Genomic DNA, 17,593 nt, shown 5'->3' on the forward strand with positions numbered 1-17,593 from the left:
GTCTGCGTAGAATCGTTACCACATTTCATTGAGCCTATGGGGAGAGCTTGGCCAAATTTCTCATTACTGGAAGACCAACAGCATATGGTCTCTCGATACCTATAGTGCAGTTACACAAGTCTTCCGGATAAGGACTAAGCAGGGATATTACTCTCTCTCAATCTCTCTGTTGCCTGTTCCTTGTTCCTCGACTCCCAAGAAAGCTAAAAATAACTCCAGAAAAAGCAAGTCACGTGTCTAGCTAGGCTGCGCGTTGCCTCACTTCCTGTATGATTTTATTTTCACTTCTGTTATACTTATGGCGATTGTTGATTACTTGTGGGCAGACCTGTTTATCAGGAAACAGACGTGATGTAGAGAGAGAGAGAGAGAGAGAGAGAGAGAGAGAGAGAGAGAGAGAGAGAGAGAGAGAGAGAGAGAGAGAGAGAGAGAGAGAGAGAGAGAGAGAGAGAGAGAGAGAGAGAGAGAGAGAGAGAGGAGAGAGAGAGAGAGATGCACTTCCAGGTAGCAATGTCGTGTAATGCGATGAAAATGTTATGCAAATTTTGTCACTATGGAAAAAAAAAGTGGTTTTACAAATGTCTGGAATACAGTTACGCTCATTTACTTCAACATTTCCGACAGGGAGCTGAGCATAAATGTTGATAAGTTTTGACACAACACGTCTTCCTGTTTTTCAACTTTGCTGTGTGTGTGTGTATGTGTGTGTGTGTGTGTGTGTGTGTGTGTGTGTGTTGGTAAGGGTAATGGCGAGTTTGATCTTTTTTTTTTTCATTCTAACATTCACACCCCTAATTCTTCCTCAGTTTCCGTATAAGATCAAAGAATTACTGACTAACTGATTGACTGATTAATAAATACAAGGCGCAGCAACTAGAGTCAACATGGCACCGTAAAATGAGAATAAGATGCATAGCCAAAATAAAAGCGTTAAGTTCCTGAGTCAACGAAGGAATGTGTGTCGCAGAGACTTTCCTGTGTAGAGTGAACTGTACTGAACTCTACAGCCTTCAAACACCAAGACTATTAGAGTTGTCTATATTACGTGTTTATGCTACGAGAAAACAATCAAGCTGGGATAAGAGACAGTTGTAGAGATGGAAATGTGTGTTCTTGTCTGTCTGTCTGTTTGTATTTGCCCCTCTCTCTTTTTCTCTCTCTCTGCTCTTATCTCTGTCTGTCTGTCTCCATCTGTCCTCATCTCGGTCTGTCTGTCTCACTTTATCCCTATCTCCGTCTGTCTGTCTGTCTGCCTCTGGAATGTTAATCACACACCTCCCAAACTATAACTGCGTTTTCCTGTGACTCAAGGCAGAAGAAAACGGAACACACAAGCAACGCCCGGATGCTGAGTCAGGCTGTGAAGGTGAGGCTGGAATACACATTTTTTCTTTGCTTTCAACCATTCATTGCTACACGGCACGGCAGTTGGTGGAGGTGCATTAATACTTCAACAATATGGTCGTCAGAGGATTTGGTTTTACCTGAAATCCAGAGGCGTTGTAAAGGAAAGCCTACTATGAACCAACGCGCTTCATCTGTGGCCTCTGAAAATAGGCGTAGTGAATAGGGGCCACGTACACACGCTGCTGCAGTCACACAATACATAAGTCCCATGCTCTTGTACTCAACTGATCAGGACATCTAGCAGCATGGTGTTCACCCCTCCGCTGACTCGCCGTGACTGATGAAAAAATAGGTCCGAACTCTATTTCCCTTTGTCCGAGCGCGCAAGTGACCCACAGCCCGGTATTCAGAAGCACTGCCCCCTCACCAAGACTGTTTTCAAAGGCTACAGAGATGAATAGGCGGGTTCCCAAGAGTTTCCTATTAATAATGTATAAATCTTGTTAATCTGTCACTAGAATCGTAAAAACACTCTTGAAAACTCGTGTATCTTCAACTGAAGCCTTTTGAAAGTAGCGGAGGTGCGGCGCAAAAGTGTTTCAGAATACGGATGAATCACAGTGACACAGCATGGTTTATATTGACTCCTGATTCGAATCGCTTGGTGTAAATGGTTCTCAATGAATTTAACTGGCGCATCAACACGAATCATGAATGTTTTTAATTCTTCATGAGTGGAATAAACACTTCCCCCAGTATAAGCACAGTTGTGGGCCAGAATTCTTAATGTTTCAGGGTCTCATCTCGGGCACCTTAAAAGTTGTCTGCATTACTAAATGGGTTAGAAATACCAGACTATATTACATAAATGTACTGTATGTTACTGTGATTACATGTTTCTCATTATGTTCTATAGCTTGTGTTAGATTTATTTATAAAAGATGACAACTGCTAGTATTAGATTTATAAAAGCTGACGATTAGTAGTATTAGATTCATAAATGTCAAAGGAACTGGATAATTTAAAAGTACACCCTTTAGTATTAAATAAAGTGTATTATAAAATAATCTGTGTAAATTATCTAGTACTATTATCAAGCAAAAGTACAAATATCCAAATCTCGAAAATACTCACCCCAGCATTACATCAGATGCAGGCACTCTACTTTCAAGGACACAAGAGCAATCAGTGCCAATTTACAAAGCACAAAGTAATTACATCACCACAACTACATCAAACAACCCAACATGTGCTCTACAGATCTACTGGTGGAGGCAAACACTTACAGCACTGACCAACTTCCTTAGTTCCCAACATCATTACATGCCTGCCTTGTTCTCAAATCATCATACATCACATATATACATACATACATACATACATTCTTCACCACATACCATACATCCTTTCTGTAGATGTAGAAAAGATAAGGAAACTCGTGGTGAAGCAGCTTTGTATAACATTCTGAACACATCCTCTTCAGATAAAAGAATGTATTGAAAGGTGAATAGAATATAAAGTACCCTTGTGTAGCATTCTGAACACACGTTCTCTTCAGATAAAATATGCTGAAAAGTTACGAGAATAACTACTTCCTTGTATTATTTTTCCCTCTAATTTATTTCATCCTTGTCCAGCATCTGTCCTGTGCGATCCTTCATTCCTCTACACTCATACATACACAAAAGAACCACACAATACATAGTCACTCTCTATGCAGCAGCAGAAGACCACTTGAAGGGCATCCAAGGTAGGTAAGGTGAGGGAAGGACTAACGTGACCATAAATCAGGTTAAAAAGTTTATTTCTCAAGTGAGCAATGGTACAAAATAACTTATCATCAACAAGACCTTTCATTCTGCCTCTTCAATCACATAAAAAAGTTCCCATTTATTCCACCACACCGAAACACACTCAATGAATATTTTACACGAGACTGGCACACACATACATACACACACTAACGCACACACATACACGACATAACCTTAAGTACACACTCTCTCCTGGAATGCATTAAAAAAATATAAATTCTAAGAGTTACGGCAGAGAACGAAAGGTCCTTACGCTATCATTAATAGGAAGACCATTTACAAAGAGGCGACCCCTTTATGGAGTTATCAGCCTGGTATACAGATAGATAAACAAGTAAAACAAGTGGGGTTTTTTCCTTAAGTTGATGTGTTGTGTGTCTAATGTTGTGTTCCTAGGTTCAGATTTATCAGTGTCAGTGTTGTGATCTCATCTGATGCCCAGAGTAGAGGTGAGGAGTGTGGGACTGATGGTGGTTGTCAGTGAGGTTCAGATTTACCAGACAAGAAGTTTATATGAGTGTTGTGTTGATCTTATCTGAGTAAAGCAAGGTGTGGGGTGAGGTGTGTGGGAGTGGTGGTGGTTGTCAGTGAGGCTTGCAGTCCTGGTGCCAATGTTACCTTGCTTCAACCACTGTCTTTAGAAATTAATATATGTTATACTATGGCTGCTATCCTTCAGTGCTAAAATGGTGAGTCTTAATTGTCTATGTTTAGTAGATAATGTCTGATATAAATCGTATAGAAAACTTAATATTTCAAGGTGGTTATTCATTCCATGCTCAAGTAATAAAGAGCACCCTAAAAATTTTGTAGCTAATGTTATCTCTGGGTCAAAATAAATAGAAAACTAACACTTATAACTAATATTACCAGAGCTGAAAGAAATGGTTTTGGTCACAACATTGCTTTCAGCAAGGCACTGTTTTGTCCAAGGCACTGTTTGGCCAAGGCACTGTTTAGCCAAGGCACTGTTTGTCCAAAACACTGTTTACACTGACAACACCTGCTTGCAGTATACACAGCCTTCCAGTAGCAGCTTCAGTCAGCTAAGGATTCAGTTCTCAATGTCTAAATGTCTTGGGAGATCAAGATGCTAACACTACCTACAAATTATCACCAGTTACTTCTCAGACAGGTACTCACTAAATGTATATGTAACAACTCATCATAACTTCAAGAGCAAGATTTAAATTATGATGCTGGAACAAACAGGGAGGAGCCTCCACCTTCACTATCTTACATTTATTGCTTTAGAATGTGTAGCTTCTCACAACAGCCCCATCAGGGTCAGTAGGCCTACCACTGCTTGCTCTTCCCTTGTGTTGCACTGTTACATGGTCTGCAAGGAAGGAGTGCTACTTCTCCCACAAATTAAGCACAGTTTAGTTGTTCCAAGAAGTGTCACAAAGTCCAGTGAATATTTATAAGCTGAGTAAGAATTAATGCATGAACTAATGAATGGTTTGATATTAAGAATGCTGCAAAGACCAAGAACTACAGATATGAAAGGTGGAGGCAGTTCTAAGCATTTTTGTCTGAAACATTTTGCAGAACATGACATCACTTCTGTACTCTGAGCAACTGTGCCACTGAGCAACACTCTCCTCCGGCCAAGATAGTAGTGAGTCTACAGGCCTGTCTAACAACTGGGAGACTTGGCAGGACTCCTCTTCTTCCTTATCAATGCCTACTAGCTGGGCTCCAGATAATTTTGAGACGTGTTGTTTGAATTTCTTAATATTCCTGTTGTTCTAAAAGTGGCACCAAACCAGTAGCATTCTACAATAACAGTGGAAGACAAATTACTGTGAACACAAAGGCAACACACCAGAACACACACACACTACCTGCACAAATTATGTAGGGAGTGATTACAGACACACCAAGCATGGCCTGGTTTACTTACTACAGCATGTAATAATGGCTATAAATAATACCATAGAGTAACAATAGGAAAGAAATAACTAAAAAGAGAATATCACAATTTTTTTGTCTCTTCACTGAGTCATAATTCAAGCAACTTTATGGCAAGCACATCCACTCCACTTGTCTGTCTTTGCCACTGTGGCCTGCACACAGCGCTGCATCAGGCAGGCCACAGTGGCTGGCACAAATCACCGTGTGCATGCCACCACTTACTGTGGCAAAGTGTTTGTCACACTGGTCTTGTATGTTGTTGCTTGCTTGATATTTACAATGTGATTCCTACATAAGTTATTATTACTCTAAGCACTTTCTCTTCCAATCTCCAGCACCTCAGCAGGAGTCCTGAGTGCTGGAGGTGTTGACTAGCATCAGTGAGGCCAGGGTGGCAGCAGCACCACCACCACCACCACCACCAGGCACAGTGCCACCACCGCAGTGATCACTGGACACAGACTGACACTGGAGCCACTGCCTCAGGTCCCTGGCATGTGTCTGGCTGAGGACCAAACCATCTGGCTCTTCCAGTCACCTGGACAACCAATGGTGCCCCTCAGGGTCAGCACACCTGTCTGTCAGTGCCTGCACCTGAAGGGCATGAGGCAGCCTGGTGGCACCTTGCACCCCTGCCTCCTGGAACCCTCCCAGTGTGCTGCACCCTATGGGAGGCAGGCAAGTCACTACTGGCACTCTTGAAGCTGCTGCCAGTCTGTCAATGCTGGGAGCCGAGGCAAGGTATCCTGGTGGCACTCCCTGTCAGTGTGCCAGTGCCTGACCCTGCGAGAGGCAAGGCTACCTACTGGAAGGCAAAGAGGAGAATGATGAAGGGCACCAGCAGGATGAAAACCATGTAGACAGGAACCCTGGGCTGACAGGCTGTGGTCACCTCAAAAGAGTGCAGCTCATCCAGCTGCTCCCCGGCAGGCACCTCCACCACCACTGACTCTGTCTGGGTGAATGCCAGAGGGAAGATGCACTCGGAGGCGTTGCGGCATGCCTCCAGGTGGTCCGTGACGTCATAGGTGGTGCGCTGCAGGTCCAGCACAAAGCCCAGGTGGTTCAGCTCGATGGAGTTGTCGGAGGTGAAGATGAAGTAGTAGTAGTCTGAGGAGTCAACAGGAATGTGCCAGGAATTTGATGGTCCAATGTTGTCAGTGGTGAGGCGCCACTCCCAGTCCAGCGACGGCGGCAGCTCCACCACCAGGATGGAGTCCCGGCACTGCTCCAGGAACTCCTCGCTAGAGGAAAAGGATGAGTTGCCGGTGGTGACTGTCAATGTGTCGTTGAAGCGGTGCAGCATGTCCAGCTTGCTGTCCGACAGTGGTGTGGGGGGTGGGGAGGAGGGGGATAGGTCTGGGAGGACAGGTGGAGGGGAGGCCTGAGCTGCAGACCTTCGGGAGCGGCCGTGGAGAGTGTCATTCTTGTTGGCTTTGTTCTTCTTGCCTTTCTTGCCCTTCTTCCCTTTACCATTTCGCCTCTTGGGGATGCTGGGGCCCTTGCGGCGCGGCACAACCACCAATGCTTCATCATCCTTCTCCTCCTCTTCCTCTTCTTCTTCCTTAACGTCAACTTCAACTTCCTCGTCTTCTTTATCTTTGAGTGGCTTTATCCCAAGGTTGTCCACCAGCACGTCCTCTCCTTCCTCATCAAACACCTCACCACCATTGTCCGCCCAGTGGTGCTCCTCCTCCACTAGCACCTCTGCTGGCAGGTCGTCCACATCCACAGGGCTCCGGTACACTGTCTTTGGGGGCGCGCCATTCAGCTCTGCCTCCAGGTGGTCCTCACGGTAGAAACACTTCCGCAGGTTTTCCTCTCCCTTGGCCACCAGCAGCACCCCACCGGGCCACCTGCACCACCACACAACACTCATTACTCATACTGCCTTGTCCTATTACACCTGTCCTGTCATTCACCTGTGCTTCAAACCTTCACACACCTGCCTGTCACACCACATGCTACAGCTGGCCATATCACACCTATCCTGTCACCCTCAATACTCTCACCTGTGCCTCAAACCTTCACACACCGGCCTGTCACACCACCTCACCTTTCCTCTGCCTCCCTACAGGCTGAGTCTCCTTCCCCAGGCTTATCTGGGAGCTTTCATGACTACAAGACCCAAATCCCTGTGTGCACTGCTACTGTTATTACTGGTGAAGATTAGGTGATGATTAAGGTACAGTAAATACATACAATCTGGCAATAATGTCCTCTTTAACATTTATCTTTGTCATTTCAGTTAAGATTCTTATTTTCCCTCAAGGGTTGGATGGCTTGAGTCACCTTTATGATCTCACAGTGAATAAATTTCCACTGATGTACAAATAAATGAGCCTTGTTATCAAAATGAGACTGTTGGATTATACATATTTTTTGGTCTCCTTCCCCTGTTTCATTCAACTCCTCACTAAGACATTTACTCCCAAGGAACCATAATATACTTTAAGCTACTTATTTGCACGAGTAAGCCTTAGTGTTACAGGACAGAGATTAAAAATAGTTATGTGATCTTGTTAAGTGACAGATACCAAGATTTTCGTACACCACATGTTTTCCTGGTTATAAAATTCTGCCATGAGAAAATTTTCATGTATACTTATCAAAATGTTTCACCTGTCACAATTTTCAGTTATAGTTTATCAATATCTTTTCCCAATAAGAAATTTAATGTGATGTCTAAAAGATTCCCAATAAAAAATTTCACATGCAGTTTTCAGAATTCCTCCCAATCAAAACACCTTCCCTGATAAAAAAAAAATAAATAAATAAAAAAAATAAAAAAAAACATTCAGAGATGACTCAAGCTTAATTTTTTAAGCCAGACTGTTGAATTTACATTTAGACATCAACTCAAAAACTACTAAAAATAAATATTACCTTACCATCACACTACTGTCATTACCTTACAAAGTCTACAGTTACTCATAACTACTACTTATAATCTACTACTTATTGATACCTTATGACAAGTGAACTTCAGCATTTTAATACCTTACAATAACTACATCTACTTAAATCTACTTATTGGATATCTTAGGAATACAAAATACATCAAAATACAAGCAAAAAGGAATTGAGGAAGATATATAAAAGAAGGGAAGAATGAGAGAAAATATGAAAACATGAAAAAAAGAATAAAAGGGAGTATGAAAAAATATGAAAGAATGTAAAAAAGCATGAAAATAAAGAAAAGAAGAGAACTAAAAGTGTTAGGGAGAAGGGATAGATATAGAAATGAACAGATAAGTGAGAGAAAATAATGAGAGCATGGAAAACTGTACAAACAAAAGACATTAATGAAGAAAAGTGAAACAAAAATCATGAATAATGAAAAAAAAAAGATATGAAAAGTGTACAGGAGCAGAGAAAGCTATAGAAAAGAAGGGAAGAACTGGAGAAAAACATAAAAACTCAAAACTGAAGAGAGCAAGAGAGAGAATATGAAAAGTGAAGAAAAACTAAAAGTACTGAACAGAAGAGTGAGAGAATAATATGGAAGGAAAATGTGCAACAATTAATTGAAGAAGGATTATAAAAGTACTGAATGGGCAAAAATGGGGATAATATGAAGAATTTAAGGAAAAACTGAACAGAACTGAATAGAAGAGTAGGAGAACAATATAGAAGCAAGGAAAAGTGCAAGAATGAGTGGGCATAATTGTAAGTCACAATCGGTCACAGTCATTGGGGCACAGTTCACAGTTCACGGTGCATTATGGGAATCACAACCTGACGGGTGAGCTTCCAGGAACGTGAGGATGAATCATTTACTGTTACTGCCGCTGCTTCTTGTTCTGGTGGTGACGCCCATGACACAAGGCTGTTATGGTTCAGTTTTGTTCTTGTATACTTTATTTTTGTGTCTCTTCTCGGTGATACATAGCAGTGTGGGTATAAGAAGGGTGTGTGCTGCATTGTCACATTTCTCACGGATACATGTGTATGTGTGTGTGTGTGTGTGTGGTATGATACTATATAATGGGGTGCTCAGCATGCTGCATATATATGACTGATGTGCTATTGGCCAACTATGTTATCTTTTTCATTTTGCTTACAGTGGCTAACTTGTCATATGACCAATTTGTCTCTTGGATCGGTACGAAATTTAGAATTTTCTTTGTGACTTTAAAGGAACGCTTGCTAATGGTAAACACTATGCCATGTGTTGGTGGATAAATTACTGTGTTTATATGCATTTTACTACAGTTTTTAGTGACAAAGTTCTTTTTTTTTTTTTCTTTGGGTTTTTGAGAATAAAGTCTTGCCATCCAATTATTTTTTTTTTTTTTTTGCCAATGACAGCAATTCTGGAATGGATTATCCTTAACCACCAACTATTTGTTAAAAATTCATTCTTGTCATGTCTCATCAGTCACAATTCCTGAGGTCAGATAGCATGAACAGACAAGAAAAGTATAATGAAAGAACAAGAATAATAAGAGAGGATTACAGAAAAAACTAGTCGCTGAGTGTTGGTGGGAGGCAAGGAGTGAAAAGAAACAATGGACCAAAAGTGAAAGGTTGAAATTCACTTCAAGGAATGTACAGAAGGTGAAGGATGGCCAAGAAATATTATGTCACGCAGAGAGGAACACCTGGAGGGAATATATGTAAGGTGAAGGATGACTGAGAAGTATTATATCACTGAGAGGAATGCCTGGAGAGAATGAAGCACCAGAGAGAGACAGCCAACATTCTTTATAAGTCTATAGAGTAACAAGACAGTCAAGGCTAAACAAAATCAAACTCTTAGTTTGATTAGTAGAGGTAATGAACTGATGTCTCTGTGACTGACCAAGATAAGGGTCTGGGTGAACTGTGACTGGTAAAGAAGTCACTGGGGTTTCTGTGAGAGTCTTGTCAGTTTTGAATCCCTACTGAAACCTTCCCATGGTCTATCCCACTTTCAGATCACCCTCTCAGCGTCTTCATATCCTTAGGCAATGTGGGTACGGAGATGAAGGAGAAAATAGGGATGTTAAAGGGAGTACTGAATGAGGAGAAGACATCAGAATGAGAGAGAGAGAGAGAGAGAGAGAGAGAGAGAGAGAGAGAGAGAGAGGAGAGAGAGAGAGAGAGAGAGAGAGAGAGAGAGAGAGAGAGAGAGAGAGAGAGAGAGAGAGAGAGAGAGAGAGAGAGAGAGAGAGAGAGAGAGAGAGAGAGAGAGAGAGAGAGAGAGAGAGAGAGAGAGAGAGAGAGAGAGAGAGAGAGAGAGAAGAGTGTACCTGTGGAAAGAACAATCAATACAAGTTCAATCAGTGAGGAGCATTGATGTACCTTGCAGTAGAGGAGACAGTGAAGGTGGAGCCCTCGAGGAGGTACACACCCCAGTACTCAATGTCGTCATGCTGCAGGAGAAGCTTCCTCTTGAGACTGACGTGCCTCTTCTCCTTCCTCACCTTGGGAGTGCCGGACACCAGGTAGGCATCCAGGGTGCCGTTGCTGCTCACACCCGCTGGCCCTGCAATGCATCCACAGTGAGAGGTGAAGGATGCCATGTCACTGGTGTTGTGGTGGTGGTGAGGGGAGAGTGCTATACTGTAGAGACCAATAATAATAACCTAACTAATAAAGATGATAAGATTTCCATTAAATTTTAAGGAAGTAGTTTCATTAACACAAACCTGTCTGCAAATTTGTGCTTGTTTTTATAGTAAACATTCTTGTACATTAAGAATATCCAAACTATGCACATATTTTTACAATGAAGATGATTTTACACTAACATTCATTACAGACAATTCTTGATCTTGATAAACTTGTAAATTGTTGCTCAGAATAAAGTAAATAAAGAAGGTAACATTAGTGGGCGAGTTATCTGATTGTTTTTATTTTCTTTACATTGAAAGTATGTATTTTTTATCTTTCTTTATATTGAAAGTATCATTCCAGCATTTACAAAATTCAATAATGGTATCAGAATAAGACCAAATTGGCTCCTTGACACTGAAAGATAAAAAAAAAAGGGGGAGGCTTGTGTTTGTATTTAGCACCTGTATGAGAGCAAATTTCAAGATCAAGAAGTCTGCATACCTGTAATTATCACACATCTACAACTAACAACTATTCACTGAAACCTTTGCTCTTACAGCTCCATGATCAAACTTAATAATCAAGGTCACGAGAGGAGAGACAAAGTACAACATAAATATTCTGGTATGAGACACAGATTGGTTTGGGATCCTGAGATTTCACACAACAAAAACTCCCGTCCTTCCTCTTTCCCCTCACGGTTTTCTTTTACAGTAACACGTATTCTTTCCTGCGAGCATGAGAGGCGACAAGGTGAGTTCAGGTGAGGGCTGGAGGGAGCAAGGTGAAAGGGTGGTGGAGGTTGGCAGGGTGAAAGGCCAAAGGGTGAGGGTGAACTGGATAAGAGAAGAGGTTATTAGGGCAGAAACTGGTGCTGTGAGAAAAAAAATACTGCATGGAAAGTGAAGAGGAAAAATAGTGGAGGTTGGTGAGTATGAATGCTGAAAAGGATGAAAACTGTGCAGGTGGTGGAGTCCTGAGCAGCTGAGGGGCAGAGCTAGGCTTACAGCAGGTCAGGGTGTGGTGGTGAGGGGGAAGAGGGGAGGGTTAAACAAGAATGGGCAGGGCTTGTAGGCCTAACTGAGGCTCAGGTTTGGTCTTGGGTGGAATAAAAAGATAAATAAGGTAGGGGTCAATGTTTTCTTAGTCAGCCAAGAGGTAATGTATAATGAAGATGCTTGTCTGAGTGATTATATCTGAATAAGAATTTTTCACAGCATTGTAATTTGGGATGATGCCTTTAAACCAATATCTATTTTACTATTGCTAGTTAATAATATTCCAATCAATTTACATTAATCTTTAAAATCTCTGCAGTCTTTTTAAGTGTCCATGCAAGAGGCCACACTTCCCTGGCCACACAAAGGAACACAAAGGGAGTAACAACTAGCCAACCTGTTGACCTTTACAAGGCTGTGTGTGATAAGCTAACCTATCTTAAGTAGGTTAAGTGTTTATTACGTGAGGGGTGGCTGGTAACCTTTTGCAAGGGAACAGAGGCGGTGGTGTTTGGAAAGGTTAGGTTACGTTAAGTGAAGTTATGAGTAAAGATGCGAGTCTAAAGATAGCTTAGGTTAGATTAGGTTAGGTAAGTAAATGTTATCTCAGTGATGCACAACTAAACCTCCTCTCTTTATCTAAATACAAAACTTAAGGCTGGTGGGATTCTGGGGGTTCTGTGATGCTGCAGCAAAAAAACAATGAAGTTTGGCATCCTAACCTAACCTTTAACTTCATGAGGTTCACGTCGCTGCACGAGGCTTGTTGGTTACTATTGATGCTCTACCATGCAATATTAATGACAGCGTACAGCAGAAGGCCAGACCAACTGACAGCACCACACCCCTCGACACCGCTGGCCAGATTAGGTTAGGGCGCGTTGGAATGGACACAAACAGAGACAAAAGGGTGAGTTCCCGTTACCGAGGCTGCCGTGGACCTTGTCACCTGTGGGCGGCTGCGGCGGTGGAGCTGGTGGAGAATGTGGCAGGGTCAGTCACCAACCCACACTCCGTCCCCTGCCAATGACCACCCCACACTCCAGTCACCTTAATACCTCTGCCAGTGACCACCCCACACCCTATATTCTACCCTACCCCGTGCCAGTGACCCCACACCCTGCTCACCTGACACCAGAAAGGGGACACAGCGTAGTTGAGTGCTCGCGTGTCAGTCTCCGTCATGGGCAGGTGTCTCGTGTGGTAGAGGTGGTAGCGGGCGTACAGTGGCAGGGAGATGAGCACCGTGGGCAGGACGAACACCACCAGGAAGAACGAGATAACCCGCCATGCTGACGCCATCTGTGGGGGAAGACAAAATGTTAGTGTGTGTAGATGACACGTGATGCGCCCGGTGCCTCGTTTTCTTTGCATGGGTGGCTATTTATTTTGTGCTCTCGCTTCTGGAAAAATCTAAATCTATAAGGGCATAAGAACATTAAAAAAATAAAGGAAGCTGCAAGAAGTTATCAGGCCTACGTTAATGTTGATGGTTCCTCGTTTTCTTTGTCTGTATATTAACTAGGTAATTTTTTTTGCCTCTTCTAAAAAATCATAACTAATCTAGCCTAAACGAAACTAATCTAATCTATAACTATGATAAATAATGTTACCCTTTTTTTTCCTTTTCTTTGTTTGAGTAACTAGTATATATATATATATATATATATATATATATATATATATATATATATATATATATATATATATATATATATATATATATATATATATATATATATATATATATATATATATATATATATATATATATATATATATATATATATATATATATATGCGTTCTCTTCTAAAAATCGTAACTTATTCTAATGTAATATAATCTGAAATAATATAATCTAAACTAGAACTATATGTAATGTTACTTTTTCTTTTCTTTTTTTTTTATCTGCGTATTTTTTTCTTTTCTATCTCTCACTTTTAAAAAAAAATCCTGTTTACTCTATTCTAATCTAACATAATATAATACATTTTAAAACTATGACATATCTCGTTGGAACAGCTGAAATATGTGGAGTGAGTAAAGTAAAAGATATAAAATGTAAAAAAATCTAAATTGTGCGAATTTCCCTTGAGTAAAATACTTTTTTTTCACATTTCTTTTTATATATTTCTTTTCATACTGCAAGCCAACATTACGTGAAAAAAAAAATGTCCTTGGTGCTGGTGATAGTGATGATGGTGGTGATTGTGATGGTGACTGGAGAGAGAGAGAGAGAGAGAGAGAGAGAGAGAGAGAGAGAGAGAGAGAGAGAGAGAGAGAGAGAGAGAGAGAGAGAGAGAGAGAGAGAGAGAGAGAGACCCACCCACTCACTCACCCACCCAACTTCTCAGAATCCACCACCACCACCACCACCACCATCACAACAATGGCCCATCTCGTGACGTTAGAAGAAGACAAACATCACATCTTTCGCCACGGACGTTCCCACCCACTCTCACCCTCTGATTCGTCCTGACGAAGCAAATCCTGAAGCCACTGAAGCCTCGCGGTCACACGGTGTCTTCCCAGCCCCCCAAAACTCACTCCCCCTTCACGCGCCCTTTAATCTGGCTATCCCCACACCTTAGGGAATTCTTCATTAAACACAAGGACTCAAAAGGATCTACGGGTGTACAAGGTGACCCAAATGTCTGGATATATAGGGTAAATGTATCTTAATAATTTTCATTCAGTATCTGACTATATGATCACTCGTCACATCCACTCAATATTCTCAAGTCAATTTGTTCTTTTGATAAACTTGTATTCAATCTGCAAACAAAAAAACACTGGGTTAAAAATATATCACTGATGTGTCCAGACTTTTGGGTCACCCTGTACATGCTAATAAACTTAATCTTTGCAGGACATGTAAGAAGACCCTAAAATTTGTTCTGGTTTGGTTCAATTAGTACTACTTTCGTTCGGTATATTGTGTTTGTTGATTTCTTCTTATCTTATTACTGCTAACAGTAATAATAAAAAGGAAATTTAACCTTAGAAAGACATGCAAGAAATAATTAGCTTTGTAACGGAAGATGATTATAAAATTTTATCTCTTTTGATTTATTAATAATAGTTTTGCACGATACATTGTGTGTGTTTGTTTCTTCTCACCTTATTACAACAACAACAAGAATAACAACAACAACAACAACTACTACTACTACTACTACTATTACTACTACTACTACTAAAACCACCAGAATTTTGTGGTGAACTTAATGTCAGTTCAGTAAGAGAGAGAGAGAGAGAGAGAGAGAGAGAGAGAGAGAGAGAGAGAGAGAGAGAGAGAGAGAGAGAGAGAGAGAGAGAGAGAGAGAGAGAGAGAGAGAGAGAGAGAGAGAGAGAGAGAGAGAGAGAGAGAGAGAGAGAGAGAGAGATAAGTAGATAAGAAAAAAACCTTGATCTCAATTTCACATCTCTTGTTTTTACGAGTAGATTAACTTACTTTTTTCTCATAAACTCCCTCCCCCTCTCTCATTCTCTCTCTCTCTCTCTCTCTCTCTCTCTCTCTCTCTCTCTCTCTCTCTCTCTCTCTCTCTCTCTCTCTCTCTCTCTCTCTCTCTCTCATGTGGATCAATCATACACATATACAAAAAAAAAGAACATTCGTGACATTAACCTAACCTAACAGTAACCTAACCTAACCTATCCTAACCTAACTAACCTAACCTAACTTAACCTAACCTAACTAACCTAACCTAACTAACCTAACAGTAACCTAACCTAACCTAACACACACAATAAAAAAGAAAAATCACACAAACCTAACCTAATTCACAAAAACAAACAACAAACCGTCTAACAACACAAACAACTTCTAACAATCTTAACCACTAAATAAACAGAGGTCATTTCAACTTTCTCCTCATTAGAGACTAGCACTTATCTAGAACACGAGGAACATAAGGGAACACAAGTGAAGAACAAACAACAACAGACCTCTTGGCCCCTTATGAGACTGTCTGATGTAAAGTAAGAGATGTAGGAATGTAGGATAGTGAAAGGAAAGGCTTCTCCCCATCTACCCTTTTCTAATGATGTTAACCTGACATTCCTGAAGAGACCATTAATCAAGTAACTCTCTCTCTCTCTCTCTCTCTCTCTCTCTCTCTCTCTCTCTCTCTCTCTCTCTCTCTCTCTCTCTCTCTCTCTCTCGCACCTCGCTTCCTCTCCTTCTCCCTCCCACCATTTCTGTCACTATCTCCCACCCATTTTTCCTCTCTCTTTCTCTCCTCTCACCTATCATCTCCGTTACCCATTTCTCCTTCCCTCTTTCTCTCCACACTCCTCTTGCCACACAGTCTTCTAATCCGGACACGCTCATCTCTCTCTCTCTCTCTCTCTCTCTCTCTCTCTCTCTCTCTCTCTCTCTCTGTCTGTCTGTCTCACTCGGTACAAATAAACAGGAAAATCCAATCTTGGTTAAGTTGCTTCACACAATTTCCTCTTGACTTCGGGAAAGGAGTTTTAGAATGCAAGAATGAGAGAGGGAGAGGGAGAGAGAGAGAGAGAGAGAGAGAGAGAGAGAGAGAGAGAGAGAGAGAGAGAGAGAGAGAGAGAGAGAGAGAGAGAGAGTATGTGTGTGTGTTGGTGTCTATAGCTGTACTGGGTTATATTTGGCATTGTATTCTCTTAAGCGTTGATGTCAGTGAGTAAAGTTAGAGGTGGTGTTGATGCTTTTATTGTCTTGCTCAGGTAAACGTGGATTTGGATCGTTGCGAGATTTCGAGAGCAAGGCTGGTTTGTTTTTGTTTTTGTTTCGACCAGGAAAATGCCACAGGTAACCCTCCCTCAGGTGTCGCCTTGCATACGGAGGTGAAAGTGTGTGTGTGTGTGTGTGTGTGTGTGTGTGTGTGTGTGTGTGTGTGTGTGTGTGTGTGTGTGTGTGTGTGTGTGTGTGTGTGTGTGTGTGTGTGTGTGTGTGTGTGTGTGTGTGTGTGTGTTGTGACTTCAGAACCATAAATGAAATTGTCTTTTGAGGGTGAACATTTGGAGAAGAAGAAGAAAAAGAAGAAGAAGAAGAAGAAGAAGAAGAAGAAGAAGAAGAAGAAGAAGAGAAGAGAAGAGAAGAGAAGAGAAGAGAAGAGAAGAGAAGAGAAGAGAAGAGAAGAGAAGAGAAGAGAAGAGAAGAGAAGAAGAAGAAGATTACAACAACAACAACGAAAAGAAGATAACAATACACTCAAAACAATTCTAATATTTATTTTGTCTATTTATCTTTCGTCTATTTTCTCATCCTTTTTCTTTGATTAGCACAAGGACAGGTAAGGCAAACAAGCAGGTAGGTGCAAGAAGACTCCTCACCCACGCTGACCTGCCCTTACCTGTCCTTACCTGCCCGCAAACACTGACTGCAATAACGAAAAGGTGGAATTGAGAGATCGTCACTAAAATTATGAGATAGAAAGAGAGAGAGAGAAAAACAATGAAAAAATAACACCTTTGGAACATCGTGTGATAAAAAAAGAGATGGAAATGAACAAAAGTAATGAAAGGTAGATAAGAAAATAGTGAACGAAAAAAACAAGGGAAATATTAAGTTTAGAATAGCAAATGTAATGAAAATGTGAAAGTGAAAGGAGGAAAAAAGTAAACGTAGGTGTAAAAACAGTGAAGGAGAGAATTTAAAAAAAAATAAGAGATAATAAGTCTGGAAGATTATAAATTAAAAGGAGTAAAAGAGAGAAATAAACAAAACGAATAATGATGGAAGATAAACATAAAGAAAAGAAAAGGAAATGTTCACGTAGCTGAGAAAAAAATAAATATAAATGAGAATAATACGTTTTGAAAGGTGTTTTGAAAGGAGTGAAGATAAAAGTAAAGGAACGATATGTAATTAGGTGAAGATGATAGGCATTAGAAGATAAGATTAGAGTAACAGCAGGTCAGGTGACAAGACTCTGAAAATTAACTTTGTAATCAAGTGAATAAAAGGAGAGAATATGAACGTAAATATGATCAGA

At 40.9% G+C, this 17,593-nt stretch overlaps 1 protein-coding gene across 1 annotated transcript in view; it reads right to left on the reverse strand.

The window, feature by feature from the left end:
* Positions 1-3,134: 3,134 nt before the first annotated feature.
* Positions 3,135-17,593, reverse strand: part of LOC135093692 (uncharacterized) — a 61,008-nt gene continuing 46,549 nt past the window's right edge. The window contains exons 3-5 of the mRNA XM_063993200.1: positions 12,735-12,919; positions 10,365-10,532; positions 3,135-6,934 (exon numbers count right to left, since the gene is read on the reverse strand). Of these exons, the coding sequence (XP_063849270.1) occupies positions 5,881-6,934; positions 10,365-10,532; positions 12,735-12,919 (1,407 nt within the window). The 3' untranslated portion in view covers positions 3,135-5,880. The remainder of the gene's footprint in view (positions 6,935-10,364; positions 10,533-12,734; positions 12,920-17,593) is intronic.

The sequence above is a fragment of the Scylla paramamosain genome, chromosome 43 (genome assembly GCF_035594125.1).
Source record: "Scylla paramamosain isolate STU-SP2022 chromosome 43, ASM3559412v1, whole genome shotgun sequence".
NCBI lineage: Eukaryota > Metazoa > Arthropoda > Malacostraca > Decapoda > Portunidae > Scylla > Scylla paramamosain.